A 14,491-nucleotide genomic window follows, 5' to 3' on the forward strand; every position below is an offset into this window, starting at 1 on the left:
TATGTATATACATATATGTATATATATATATACATATATACATATATACATATATGTATATATGTATATGTATATATATATACATATATATATATATGTATATATATACATATGTATATATATATATATACATAGATACATATACATACATACGTATATATATATATATATACATACATATACATGGATACACATATATACGTATATATATGTGTATATATATATATATACATACATACATATATATGTATACACATATATATGTATATATATATATATATATATACGTATGTATGTATATGTATGTATGTATATATATATATACATATGTATATATATACATATATATGTATATATATATATGTATATATATGTATGTATATATATATATATATATATGTATATATATATATATATGTATATATATATATATACGTATATATATATATATATATACATATATGTATATATATATGTATATATATATATATGTATGTATATATGTGTATACATATATATTTTAACAGCAGTATTGACTCTGGATGACATATTACAACAGTATTTTCATATTTTCACTGTGCGACTTCTCTTTATCCTCTTGTCTCTTAAACACACACAACTGCTGTTTTAGGAGTCAGTTGGCCGTGTCTAATGAATGACACAGAGCAGTGCATCTCTCCATCATTCACTCCACTTTTCTTACTTGTCTAAACTGCTTTTTTTTTCATGCCCAGCAGCCATAGATGCGATTCTGTCAAAATGAGTGATCAAGTGCATTGTTGATGCATCTCAGTGGTGAAGCAGAGGAGCTGATTGTGCCATTGTTCTTTTGGGGGGAGGGGAGAAACTACCTTATCTTAAGTCAGTGGCACCGTGGGTATCCTGGTATTTTTAAACGTACATTATTCAGCTGCACAGTTGTTGTCTACCTGATAGATTTTCCAAGGCTTTGGAGAGGACGCTCTGTCATTTGTGATGGTGTTATTGCCGCTGTGTTGTCGTTTGGTGTTAACCTGCTCATCCCAACCACCGAGAGCAGGTGCTTAGTCAAGTACAAAATGAAGAAAAGAAAGGAAAGCCAGGCTTAAGTGATCAAATCAATGAAATACACCAATATAGTCTTCTTTATTATTTTTTATTTTTACTGCATTTATTTCCAGCCGCTTGAGCAGAAACGTATGCAGTAAACTTGGCAAGTTTAAATAAACTGTTTCCCAAAGCCTGGGCTTCTTTGTGCTATCTTTCACACGTCTTCAAGCAGACAACAATGTTCAAGTCTCATGCAGTTAATGTCATTTTTATTTGTCATACACTTTTGAAAAAAGACCTCATACATATTCAAACGTATTCAAACCTGCAGCGCTACATCTCTGAAAATGGGCTTATCTGCTCAGAAGGAAATTGTTAACAACACCAGTACTAAATATATTAACATGGCTCAATTCCCTTGGTAAATAACGACCATAGGGGTAGTACTAGGTTGCAGGCACGGAGACCCATTTGCTATATAGCCAGAGAGTTTTAAACAGTTTTGCAGTATGTGCCTTTCAGGGCCTTCTTAATCAAACAGCACATGTAAGTTTCACATTCATTTTTATGGTTCCTTGACTTGTAGGAGGGACAGTCATGTCCCTACCTTTGGCACAGCGCCCCCAGGTGTCCTTCTATAGGTTGCCTGCCCGACACCCTCTTGTTGGAACGTGTTTTTTCTTTCCCTGGACAGCGCACTCTGGTCTCTTCAGTGCCTCTTTACCATTAAGAACACGGAGACTTGTGAGCTAGCAGGCTACCATGAGCCAGGCAGGAGGTGCTGCTGTTGCTGTGAGTGAAGTGTCGCCGTGCACCAAGGCACGTTCTGACAGAGGCTGCTGGCCAGCCAACCAGAGTTACTTAGTCCCATTCCAAGACAGTAAGGTATACTACTCTGTCAGTGGTATGAGTGCCTGTTACAAGTCAATAAATCTTAATTTAAAAAAAACAACAACTATCATTTTGAGGTAAAAGGTGCTACTGTTACTTGAAGAAGCATTTTGACCTGAACACATGAACGTTAGATCCTGCTGTTATTCTGTTTTTGTACGATCTTTCACTTGTCCTTTATCCTTCTTTCCCCAACACCACCTGGCCTGTCTACACTATTCCCCCCCCCCCCCTTTTTTTTTTATATATTCAGCAGACTATTCCTGTCCAGCCATGTCATGCTGTACCCCCAACCCCCACATCCCCTCTCCCTCTCTCTTCAGAGGTGCTGAGCTGAGGTTACTCCACATTACAGAGGCAGTGGAGCTGCCGCATAGTCCAGGCTCCGGCCGGGAGCTCTCGGAGAAGCCAAGACGTGACCCAATTGTGTCTGCTAGCAGCTAGCTAACCGTTCAGTTCTGCTTCAAATTGGGCTGCAATTTGCGAGCGCTCCTCTGCAGTGGCTGCACTGTGATTTCCCCACTTGCCGGTGCTAGGCTGCCCGTTAACAGTGAGTGAGTGAGGAGGGAGAGAAGCTGCAGGGCCGTTCGATAACTGACGCAGCGCACAAAACATCGGAGAGAGTCTTGTCCAGCCAGTGGCTGACTGGGAGTGCTAGGCTGGAAGATGGAGATCACCTGTGGGTTTGAAAACCAGCTGCCAGGCTTGGGCAGTGGGAGTGGGAGTGGGCGCCCAGTCAGTCAGACATGCCGAAAGAAAGTGGGTTAAATTCCAGGCATTCTCCTGCCATTGGAGCAGCGCCGCGTCTCGTGTATTTTTTTTCTTCTCTCGCTCACAACTTATCTTACATCTTGCGTGTGTTTGTGAGAGCCCTTTGCCAGACCCACTGGCTATGGAAAAACAATTTAGCTGGATTTAATTTGTTGCCCTCACCCACCCCTCTCCCCCTCTTTCCCCCCTGCTTGCGCTTTTTTTCTTTTCCCCTCTTCGACCTCCTTTGTGAGCCTCTGAGAGGTTGGGAATTCATCTTGTTTGGTAACTTCGTGCCCAGTCCGGTCTCCCACTGCAGGCAGATTTAAGGCCGCTGCTCAAGCGTGGATCGTTGCTCCAGTTTAATGATGTGGCTTGAAAGAATTGCAAGCGCCATCCTTAAATGTATCCTGGGGAAATTGAGACGAATGCAGATTAAAAATGGATTTTTAGTCACGATACGCCTCCCTTAGCTGACATGTCTTGTCGTCTGTTAACCCCCTCCCTAAACCCCCACCCCCCACCTCCCCATCATCCTGAGCTTCCTGCTACAGCGGGTTAAAAAAACGGACAATGGGACCAGTTGCCTGGAGCCCTGACCACTTTTTCCATTCTTGCTGGAAAGTTTCCAGTGCTATTTATACAAAACCTCAGGCCCGACAATCTAGGAAACCACCCAGCAGAGATTAAGAATTGTACATTATCCTAAACTTTTGTCTCAGTCTGACTCGCACAAAGGGAACCGTTGTTATGGTCCACACAGCAAAATCAATTGGTGTGGCCTCCAATCTTTTTTTTCTTCCCAAACTGAACAAAACAGTGCAGTTAATGTGTCCTGCGCTGGATGAGCCTCCCTAACTCTTATTTTAGACCAAGAGCCTGAAGTGAAACATACACTGCTTTCATCTGCAATAATAGAGACTCGCTCTCACTTTTTGGGCTGTGAAGTTGACACATTTTAGAGCAATAACATTACTATTGTTGTTGTTATTGCTTGTAGAAAGTGTAGCTGGACTGTGAGGCATCACTGAAGTGTTTGGCTGCTGCCCACAGGACCCCCCCCCCCCCCCCCCCCGTTCTTTTTTTTTATTTTCATGGATGAGTGGTGCAAGTCCAAAACAAGCAGAAAGGTTATTGGAGATGGCATGTGCAGCTTCACCAGCAAAACTTTGGTTGTTATTCAGCAGTGCAGCATGCCTCGTGAAGTGCAGAGCCCTGCACTGCAAATCAATAAAAGGAATTCCCTGAAGAGGGCAGTGAAAGGCGCACATCTTTTCTTTTCTTTTTTTTTGGGCGCCACAGAGCAACTTGTTTTATTCAAAGACTTTTTTCATCTAAAAACAGCAAAGCAGAGAGCAATAAGAAAAAATAAATAAATAAATAAATAAATCAATTACTGGTACATATTTCATTTTACATCCAAACCAAAGGTTATCACCAAAGAGACAAAAAACAATTGTGTGGATTTTTCCTTAGATAGTTATTGCTTCCTCCAGCTTCCAGTTGGTTTTTATTTTAGAGCTAAGTCCTTGCTGTAGCTTCCTGCCTCTTTCTCCACCGGAGACTGGAAGCTCCTGCCATACTCAGTGCTGCCAACGAAAAAAAAAAAAAAAAAAAAAAGATGATGATGCTGACTGGAGCTTTTCAAGGAGGACATGGGAGAATTTGAAGCTTCAACTATCAGACAGTGACCGGTAAGGTTAGCAATTAGCAGTTAGCGCCGGAGCTCGCTAGCTATTCACACCTGCTGCCCTCTTGTGTCCGAAATTATATAACGTGGCAGCTTTCAAGTGTGAACTATAGCCGTGTGTGTGTGGGGGGGGGGGGGGGGGGGGGTTTGACCGCGGCGTGTTAACGTGAACGGGGGGCTACGCCCCCCCCTCTTCTCACTCTCTTTCCAGTTCTCTCCCTCTCACGTGCCCCCCTCTCGCGCTCCCCTCTCGCGCCACGCACTCACTCCACGCGCACCACAGGGAGCCGCGGACCCATCCATGGAGGGCTCGCGCTGCGGTCCTCCGTCCGAACACGACGCACACACAGGCACAGACTCACACACACTCATAGCACTTTTCAACATGACATAAGAAGCTGAACCGGAGCGGCTCTCCAGCCAGAGGCTCTACCTCCTCCTGTTTGTTTTTCTTTTTCTTTTTCTTTTACCCGACAGCCCTCTCAGCATCCCGGCGGCGGTGACGACGGCGGCGGCGCGTCCAACTTAGTTTTATCCAGCGTTCCCCCAGGAGAAAAAGAAAAAAAGAGAAAGAAACCACCTCCCGGTACTTTTTCCTTTCCCCCCACTCACCCCCTGGAGTTTTAAACCCACTCCCCCGGTAACCAGGGGAGGCTGCTTTTAATTCCTCCCGCTTCAACTTCCGACGCACGCATGGATGTGGTAGCGGCGGAGGGGACGTCTCCGCCCGGTATCCGACTCCGGAGTCAGCCGGCGCAAGTGATGCCGAGTCAGAGGAAGGTGCGGGCGAGGCGGAAAAAGCGAAAGGAGCTGGTTGTGATCCAGATCTGCCTGTTCGGTGGCTTGCTGCTGCTCGTCAAGGGCTTCTCCTACCTCGCGGAGCGTTCAGGTGAGAACCGAGCTGTTGGTGCTGCGCTTCCTGTCCGGGCTGCTGAGCAGGACAGACTGCATACTGCATCCCACATGCTGCATACTGCATTTACGTAGTATTTACTGTATACTATATACTTTTCACACTACGTACAGTACAGTACACAAACACCGCCAGCTGGCTGCTGCATTACTTGCACGTTGACTCTGTCAGTTTCTCCTACAAACTCAAAATTTGCCAGCAAACATGTAGCTGAGAACACGGAGAGCACAGTTAAAAGCACCATAACAACATAATTCAATTAGTTTTGCAATTCTGTCCCGAATAAGCACATTCACTCATTTGTCAGTGGGAGTTGTTGCAATATATCTCATTAAATGCCTCAATTCCAAGCAATAGTAAGTCTTCCAATTTACTTTCCATCCAAATCTTGTGTTTGCTTCCAATGGTGATGTAGGTCTCGTTTTATGTGCCCTGAGCTTTAAAGGACCCATGTTTTATACCCATTTTCAGATATGCATTATTTTCCCAGGTCTCCTCTGGAACAGCCTTAGGTTGTAAATCAGCCCGAAAATGTAAGAATAAACAGCATATTTTGCCCTCTGTTTACAGCCTCCTGCAAAACTTGTCTTTTGTCGGACGTTCCACATAGATAGACATGGAACATAGCAGTCGTGAACAGGTTTCATATGGGGCACCAAAACCGTGCTGGGATCCTGTCACAGCACCCAGATAGGTATTCACAACGTCTAAGTACCCTTTGTGTCATCACAATCATCAGATTTAACACACTTTCTGGACAGTAACACAAGCAAAAGAGGCAAAAAAAGAGACTTACTCCTATCTGGGGAGTTCATTGACATGATATAAACCCAGATTAGCTCTGGCCGAAGGATGCGTGTGTTTCCTGTGTACACGTGTTTTCACTGCTGAGCCATAAACTCAGTGCGGTAGCCCCCCCCCCCCCACCCCCCCCAGTCTGGCCATGAACCACTCAGGCTCCTGCAAAATGGTCCCTGTGCAGGCATGCTGTCAAATGACTATCGGTGCCGCGACATCCAAATCAGATAACCCGTTGGTAATAAAGTGCATTTCATCCTGACAGCAAACATCTGCGGCACTTGAGTCACCGCCGCCTCACCCTTTTACATCCGTCTCTGGCGGCGGCCCTGAAACTCCACTTAATTACTGAGTCAGCGTCAGCGCACCGAGATGCATTCATCACTTTCCACGGACAGAAGGGGCCCGCATGAATATTCATACTCTCATGATTTGTGCATCATCAGTGGGACTAATCCTCCCCTCCCATTCCACCCCCCCACCCCCACTCTCCTCCCCGCTGCGTATCCTGGTAACGTTGGAAATGCAACAGTGCCGCTTCTCTGCGTGCGCTCGAAAATGAGAGGTGAACGAGGGGAAGACGGCGCAGCCGTTTAATGCGTTTCCCGTGTTCCCATTGTGTTCTTGTTAACTCTTAATCAGCCCGCCGCCGTATCAATTAAAGATGATTATTTATGATGCGCCTAATGAAGTTCCGCCAAATTGAGCCCGATGTAGCCGAGCTGGGAGCGGAGCACTCAGCGACCTCATCACGCTCGCACATTAATCATTCCCACAGTCCTCTCCTTCCACCCGCGCGTTAAATAGCCAAAGATGGAGGGAAGTGGGTGGGGGTGGGGGGGTGGGGAGTGGAGGGGTGGACTGGCCCTCGGAGCCGGCACGCAAACTGTGCCACTGCTGCTGCTTTGCTGGTGGTGTTGTGAAGTTGAGACCAGGGGAGGAGTTCACCCCCAGGGTTTCTTAAATAGCCGGAGTTTCTTTTTTCCAATTCTCCCCCCAATCCCTCACTCAAGACCTTCAGTCTCGTGGTTGGCAGTGTGGAGAGGCCGTAGTGCTGCCTGCTGGGCTCTCTCAAGTATGAAATGAAGTCAGTGGTGGTGGTGGTGGTGCTGCCGCTGCGTTCTTGAAGAATGTGCAGATGTAGCCACAGTGGGAGCCGCCGCCGCCGCCCTTTTGTTTTGGAAAATAAATGAAGATTACCGTTCGACATATGATTGTGGACTTTCGAGGGCGAGTGACTCCAAACATAAACATCTGTGTTGTTACACCCCTGTGGCTAGTTTGATATATGAATCTGATCATAGAGTGACAGATAACACTGCTTGATGCGAGCCTCGAATGTCAAAACACGCAAGGTGTTTACAGAATGAGAAAAGTATTTATTCAGCGCTAACGTTCAGAAGGTCATAATGGTGGTAAGAAAACGTCCCTCTTTTACTTCCTTAAAAATTCGCCCTATAGCTTGAAATAATCCGAAAAATTCCAACCATTCCAATCATTTCACCATCCCAGACTGGAATAGCCTGCACTTGGAAAAATGTGCTTTTCCCCAATCTTCTCTGATGAACAATATGTCTCCACATTATTCATTTTAGTCAATCCCATTTTCAGAAAGCGGCTGCTAAAAAGCACAGCTCTTCAGAATCAGCCTTCTGTGATGGCACAAAGGTCACTGATCAGTCACCTGATGGTGTTTTCTCCACCCTCAGAGACTCTCCCCACTCCTCCCCCCCAACCCCAGCATGACGTCCATGTTCTTTAACAGAAGCCTTGTTTTGTCCCTTTTGGAAGGTGAAAACAAAACCATCAGTTTTAGCATGACGGTAAAAGTGCGTTTTTGTGGGAGGTTGTTAACTAAATATGCTGTTGTGCAGAAAAACAAAATATGCAATGCTGCTCTACTGGAGTCCAGGATGAAAAATAGAGATCTGAGGGAAAAAGGTGCCAAGGGGAACTTAAAACATTGAAACTTGAAATTTAATTATAGAAAGAAAGTGTAATTCAATAAATGTGAGAATTGAGCAAAGCAGTTTTGATGCTGTTTTTTTTTAGGCAAATCTTCTTACCTCATTTTATTTAAATTTAAGAAATGCTCCCTTTGTATTCCGATGGAAGAACGCTACCTGAGATAACCGTCTGAGCTCCGCCGTAACCACCGACTCTGCTTTGAAAGTCGACGTTTCACCGGGACAAACTGGTTCCAGGTGTGGATGTGTCGCTGGCTGACGGCGCGGACCAGGGGAGGCGCGGAGGGAGGAGGCTGCTGCAGGAAATGGACAACAGCAGTCTGGAGGAAATGGGAGGCGAAGGATCTAAGAACTGCAATGCTCCAGGTAAGAGTGAAAGAAAGAGGACGCCGGAGTGTGCGCGCACTCCCCCCCACTCCCCCCCCCCCCCCCAACCACTGAGGATGAAAGAAAGGGAGCAAAGGTGGGGAAACAAATGATCGCCCTGCATGTGCTGTTTTCCTAGCCTCTCCCGCTCCCTCTGTTTTGGCTTCCTGATGCGGGCTAACCCACTTTGAGAGGTCAGGCGATCTCCCATGAGCACCGGCTGCGGCGAGCGCCGCTCACTTTCCGTCACACTCGGGTTCCACTCTCACCCCCCCCCCACCCCCGCTCCCCCACCTAATGTCTCTCTGCCACTCCTGCGTGTGTGTGTGTTAGATCCTGCACCTGCATCCTGGTTCTGCCCAGTGATCAGATTTGGTGTAAGTTTAAAGTCACTGTAAAGGAACTCCTGTTTGCTTGTCACTGCAGACGACCTTAAAGGTCCAGTGTGCAAAATGTGGCTTTCTTTATGCTCTTTACATTGGTAAAACTTACTTCCCATGAATTTGTTAATAAAAGTTTATACTCGCAGTACAATAAAAAGTAATTTGGTTTTCCTACTCTTAGAATGGTTCTCATATATATAAGAATACACTTAAGTGTCTTGCTCCCAGATAGCTGCCATCTTACAGCCATATTTTCCGGAAGCCCGTCCGACAGTGCACTAAATTCGGGACGCGCTGTCAGACTCGCTTTCTGAAAAGTCTTACACACTGGACCTTTAAAACATTCAAATGTGCGTAGTGCCAGGACTGAGTGTGTCACCTTTATCGGCTGCTATTTTCACTCGTAAGGTTGTGATTGATGCCTGCGGGGCGAGACAGGCGGCGAGATGCTGTTCGACTGTAGATCATGCTGGGTTTTTTGTGTTTTTTTGTGTTTTTTTTTTTTTTTTGCATCCCGTCGGTTTCCCCCTCAGAGGGCACGGCCGGCCCTCCTCCGAACTCATTAAGTAAAATCGCTATCATCAATCTCCGTTTGGCCTCCCAAGGCCGCCGTTGTCATCTATAAAGGGAACCAAGGTCAGAGTTCAACTCATTCTCTTACCTTGCCTATTATACAGTCGCCGCTCTTTCCTGCTCTCATGCTAAATTTAAGCGCTCGCCCCCCCCCAGCGGCTCCGGCCTCTGCCACTCTCTTGAGGGCTGCAAGTTTTTTTTTTTTTTTTTTTCACTGATAATGAAAAGAAATAATTCCTCTATTTTATGAAAGGCCCGTTTCAGTGATGTCTGCTCTTGTCCCTGACAAGATGAGACATAAAACCTTGTAGTGAGTCATCAGTGACTCACTCTTCATCTGACCTTTGAAAGGAAGAGGGACGTGTGTGTGCCTGCGTGTAAGTGTGTGTGTGTGTGTCTGTGTCTGTGTGTGCGTTTTTAAAAGGTGATGGATGTGTGAAGGTGGAACGATGTCCCAAGCAGGCCAAGGTAGGCTGCAGGTGCGACACCTCTTCTCTTGTTGGATGATCAGTTCATCACGGTCGTACCTCTGAACATTTATTGCTATTGCTGGTGCCAGCAGGATTTCCAAAATAGAATAGAATAGAATAGAATAGAATAGAATAGAATAGAATGCCTTTATCCCACATTGGGGAAATTTACACATTCACAGCAACTTGAAGAGACAGACCCAACTACAAATAAATTGGAGCCACAGCAGTTGCAAAAACCAGAAATAATAAAAATGCAGAAATCTGGACATCACTCTAGACTCGTGCTGTGAGACCCTGAACCTTGGCAGCCATGTGGAGGACAGTTGAGCTCAAGCATCAACTGGAGATTAAACCTCCCCATCAAACTGCCCCACCTAGAGAAACAAACAAAAAAAAGTCAAACCCTGATTGGGAGGCTGTCCAGATGTATGTGTCCCATCCACATGTAAAACATGTGGTGGTCCCGACCCTTTAGTGCACGGTTGATGTCACGCACACGTCAAGTCCTCGGGCCTCCCCGGCCGAATGCTGCTCAGCACTTTTTTTTTTCATCCAGCAAAGCAAACAGCCGTCTCATCCCACTGCTTGTTGTTTTCAGACAGGCTCCCTCGAGCTTCACAGCTCTCCCAAAAACTCGGTTTCCAACTGAGTTTCGCTCTGTTGGTAAAAAAGGCGGCGAGCTCACGCAGCGTGCGGTTCGATTTTTGTGTGTCTGCCCGTGCGTGCGAGCGAGCGTGCGCGCACGTGGAGGTAAATACGAGCAATCTCGGCCTAAAAGAGTGCTCCGTGTTCTGCTCTCGACCTTCCACTTTCCACCGCCCGACAACAACAGATGTTCATTTGGACGACTCCGCTGCCGAAGTGCAGGAGGGAGAGACACGGCGTTCTGCGGCGACCCGAGGTCACGCTGGAGGAGAAATCAATTACTGCTCAAGACGTCTGAGAGACGTTGGTCCCGCAGTGGCTTTGCTAGATGTACATGGTTTGCCTTGCTGCGCGTTCAGAACTGGTGGCATCTGCAGGAGGAGGTGATGCATTTCTACTTTGTGCACTGCCGTGTGCTGCCATATTGTTGGATGTTGCAACACGTGGAGTTTCCTTAATGATTCACAGGCTTAAATTAAGACGTTTTGTCTTTTATTTTAGTGCGTAAAATACACTGCCAGTCAAAAGTTTGGACACATACTTCTGATTTAATGGTTTTTTGACTATTCTTCATTGTAGATTGTCACTCAAGGCATCAAAACTATGAATGAATGCATATGGAACATGTATTAAACAAAAAAGTGTGAAATAACTCAAATAAGTTTTATGTTTTAGCTGATCTAGAATAGCCACCCTTCATATAAAATACATACATATTTAGGTATTTAACATTTTGTTTCTTTTGCAACATTAATCCACATATCTTGGTCATATATTTGATGTCTTCAGTGTGTATCTACAGTGTAGAAAGCAGTAAAGATAAAGAAGGAACGGGTGTGTCCAAACTTTGGACTGCTAGTGTAACTCAGCACCTCCAAACTAGACTTTAAAGTCGTCGTTATGTTCAGTATATTGTAGTTATGCTGCTTGTATTGTTTGCAACGCTGGGTTATTAACATAAACTGTCCAGTCTGACTGCATTCAATTTCAGAAACCCTCCATGTGTTTACTTTCAGTGGCCGTATTTATCCTGCGTACTGCATCTTCCACACAAACTTACCCAGGCAAACCTACTTGGTCTTCAAGGGTTAAAGCCCATATAGTGACGATGATAAACAGATGCATCAGAGCATTTGTGTGTTTGCTGCCTATCGGGATGTGACTTATCTGTCGGTATAAATACACCTTGCAGCAGCAGATGCATCTTCTCCCCTCCCTTTGCGTAAACCCCCCCCACCTTCCCCGGAGTGGGTTTGTGTACCAGCGTATCAGCTGCGCGTGATTAGATAGGATAGCTCTGGTACCCCCTGTACATGTGACCGTGCTCTCCGGGGGCGGGGTGGTGGTGGAGGTGGTGGTGGTGATGGTGGTGAGGGAGGGCGGGGGGGGGGGGGGGGGGGGGTCTCCCCCGAGGGGCTCTCCCCTCCATTATTAAAGATCAGCTTCTCTGCACTCAGCTCAGCTCCGACGCAACACTCCATTTTAGGAGAGGAGTCTGCAATGACTTAATCAGGGCTTCCCTGCAAGTGTGTGTGTGTGTGTGTGTGTGTGTGTGTGTGTGTGTGTGTGTGTGTGTGCAAGGCTGCGAGCTGAACCATTCGGAATCAGTCCTCGTTAAGGAGGGTATTGATTAATGTGAAGGCGCCGGCTCTCGTTTCTACACCGAGTAGGTGTGTTTCATTGTGTGGGCAGGTTTTCCTACCACTCTGCATGTGTGTGTGTGTGTGTGTGTGTGTGTGAGTGTTTGCGTGTTTGCGTGTTTGCGTGCGCGAGCATCGCTTCGCTTCACCAGGTCAGCCTCCAGGCAAATCCTCATGTGCTGCAGCAGTATGCATCGCTGTAACCCAACGCAACGATTCAGTCGTAGCAGAAAAAAACAAACAACAAAAAAAACAGGTCAGATCAGGCTTCAATGCCTTGACAATAAATCTCGAACAATCGGATGCAAAACTGAACCCGGGGAGTTCCCACAATAATCCAATCTCCCATTTTTGCTTTATTAGCTCTGAGTGAGCTGCTGCTGCCTCTGCTGCTGCTGCTTTGCCAAGCACAGTGACTGCATAAACAGTTTGCAGACGGACGGAGAGAATTCTTTCATAACGTCGAGGATCGGCAAAGTCATCTGGTTGTGTTATTGCAAGGGATCAGCGCTCGGGGGAATACGACCGATCCATCACAGCAATTATCCCGGCCGGTCCGACGGTCCCTCCCGAGCGGCGGCTCCGACCCGTCGGAGGACAGAATGTTCACCGGGACCTGTTTGCCTCTCTTTGCCTTTTGCCTTCGCTTCCCCGCTCATCGATTTCAGTGTTCTCCTCCGCTTCATCATACGGGGCTGGTGGTGGTGGCGGTCGGGGGGGTAGAGACGCTTCCCCGTTCCCCTGCTAAATTATAAAACTTGGTTGCTCGCCGGCAGCTAAAGTGGCTTGACACACCTTTAAAGATTCATCCTGCTGTTTTGACTTTCAGCGATGTCGAAGTGTTTCCCCCAAGGCCCACCAACATCCTCCATTTACTGCTCGGAAAGTTTAGGAGGACGCCGCTGGCTCCCGCACAAAGTACCCCTGCCCGCCTCCCCACCACCACCACCACCCTCCAAACCGCATGTTGCAGTTCTCCCCCCCCGCCGTTAAGGGAATTGGGACATTTTTCTGTTTTTTGTAGACCACCTGGCCAGGTGCAAAGATATGATAAAGATTCTCAGCTTATAGTGGAGTAACTGGAAAGAGGTTTTCTTTCCTTTGTAGTAGGGATACACCGATACCACTTTTTTAACGAGTAGACAACGACGTGTGCTTGCATTTCAGTACTCACCCATACTGATACTAAGTACTTAATAGGGCCATTACGCATTATAGAATTGCTTTGATTTTTTTTTTCCACAGATGTTCTTATTTGAACAACATGAAACCATGGGGTGACACAAAAAGTTCACTCCAGTACAAACTGACAAAAAATTGTCATACACATACATATACAACTGGTATTTGTGTCATGGTATTGGCATCTATTTTACAAGTACGAGCAAAGTAGTCAACCCCGGTATCGGTACCGATACTCGATACTGGTATCGGTATCAGTGCATCCCTAGTCTGTGCGTCTTTCAACAGAAGTACAGAAGAATGCTTTTCTAATGAGGCTGCTTGTGCATTTAAAACAGATCCTTCTCCAGCTTTCTTTTTTTAAATTCCACATTACTGCCCTCCCATCCAGTGCAGATCTCTTTGAATGTGGAGTCTTCAAACAAACCACGAAGTCAATACTTTGAGAGAAGAATGGCAACAAAATAATCTTTCAGTTTTAGGTTGAGCTCAGCAGTGCAAATGTAATAAATGTACAAGTAGCAACTGAGTAAGTTTCTGTTGGTATTACAGTATATAGTATGAAGTAGCCAATCAGCTTTCAGAAAAAGTGGGAAGCACCCTCTGCAAACAAAATGTCAGAAAGTGAGTTAAAACCTAGTTTTTGCTCATGATATTAGCATTATAGCTGAATCAGGAGCAGTTTTACCTGGACCCAGTTGCTTTTGTATATGAAAAGAATTAGAAATGCAATTTTTTACCATTGGAAAATATTTACTCCCTCTTCACACTGGCTTTGGTTTCAGTTAATCACCAAGCCGAGGGGCGGTGACAAATGTCTAGTGTCACCCCTCGCACCAGTGGGAAGCCTCAAGCTGTTGATATCTGCGTAGCTGGCAGTGAATAGCTCATCTGTGTGACTCTAACGAAGTTGAATTATTTTTTTATTTGTTTTTAATGAGCCACTACTCTTAAGTGGTTCGTTTTAAAGATGTTTATTGGCCTGAACATATCAAGAACAATATTGCCGTACATCAAAATCCACAATGAAAAAAATACATAAATACATACATATATGTATGTATTTATAAAATACATTTATAAAATACATACATATATGTATGTATTTATAAACACCTTATGATATTCAGCACACTCAGCCAAATCTGTAAATCCCAAGGAAATACAACCATCACATTTTTTCTTGCCCTC

At 45.6% G+C, this 14,491-nt stretch overlaps 1 protein-coding gene across 1 annotated transcript in view; it reads left to right on the top strand.

Moving 5' to 3' along the window:
• The first annotated feature begins 4,553 nt into the window (after positions 1-4,553).
• LOC142894184 (sodium/potassium/calcium exchanger 3-like) overlaps positions 4,554-14,491 on the top strand; it is a 39,503-nt gene continuing 29,565 nt past the window's right edge. The window contains exons 1-2 of the mRNA XM_076035402.1: positions 4,554-5,249; positions 8,276-8,404. Coding sequence (XP_075891517.1) covers positions 5,054-5,249; positions 8,276-8,404 — 325 coding nt within the window. The 5' untranslated portion in view covers positions 4,554-5,053. The remainder of the gene's footprint in view (positions 5,250-8,275; positions 8,405-14,491) is intronic.

Source organism: Nelusetta ayraudi, unplaced genomic scaffold (genome assembly GCF_046127955.1).
Source record: "Nelusetta ayraudi isolate G7.1 ecotype Tasmania unplaced genomic scaffold, CSIRO-AGI_Nayr_v1 ptg000004l, whole genome shotgun sequence".
NCBI lineage: Eukaryota > Metazoa > Chordata > Actinopteri > Tetraodontiformes > Monacanthidae > Nelusetta > Nelusetta ayraudi.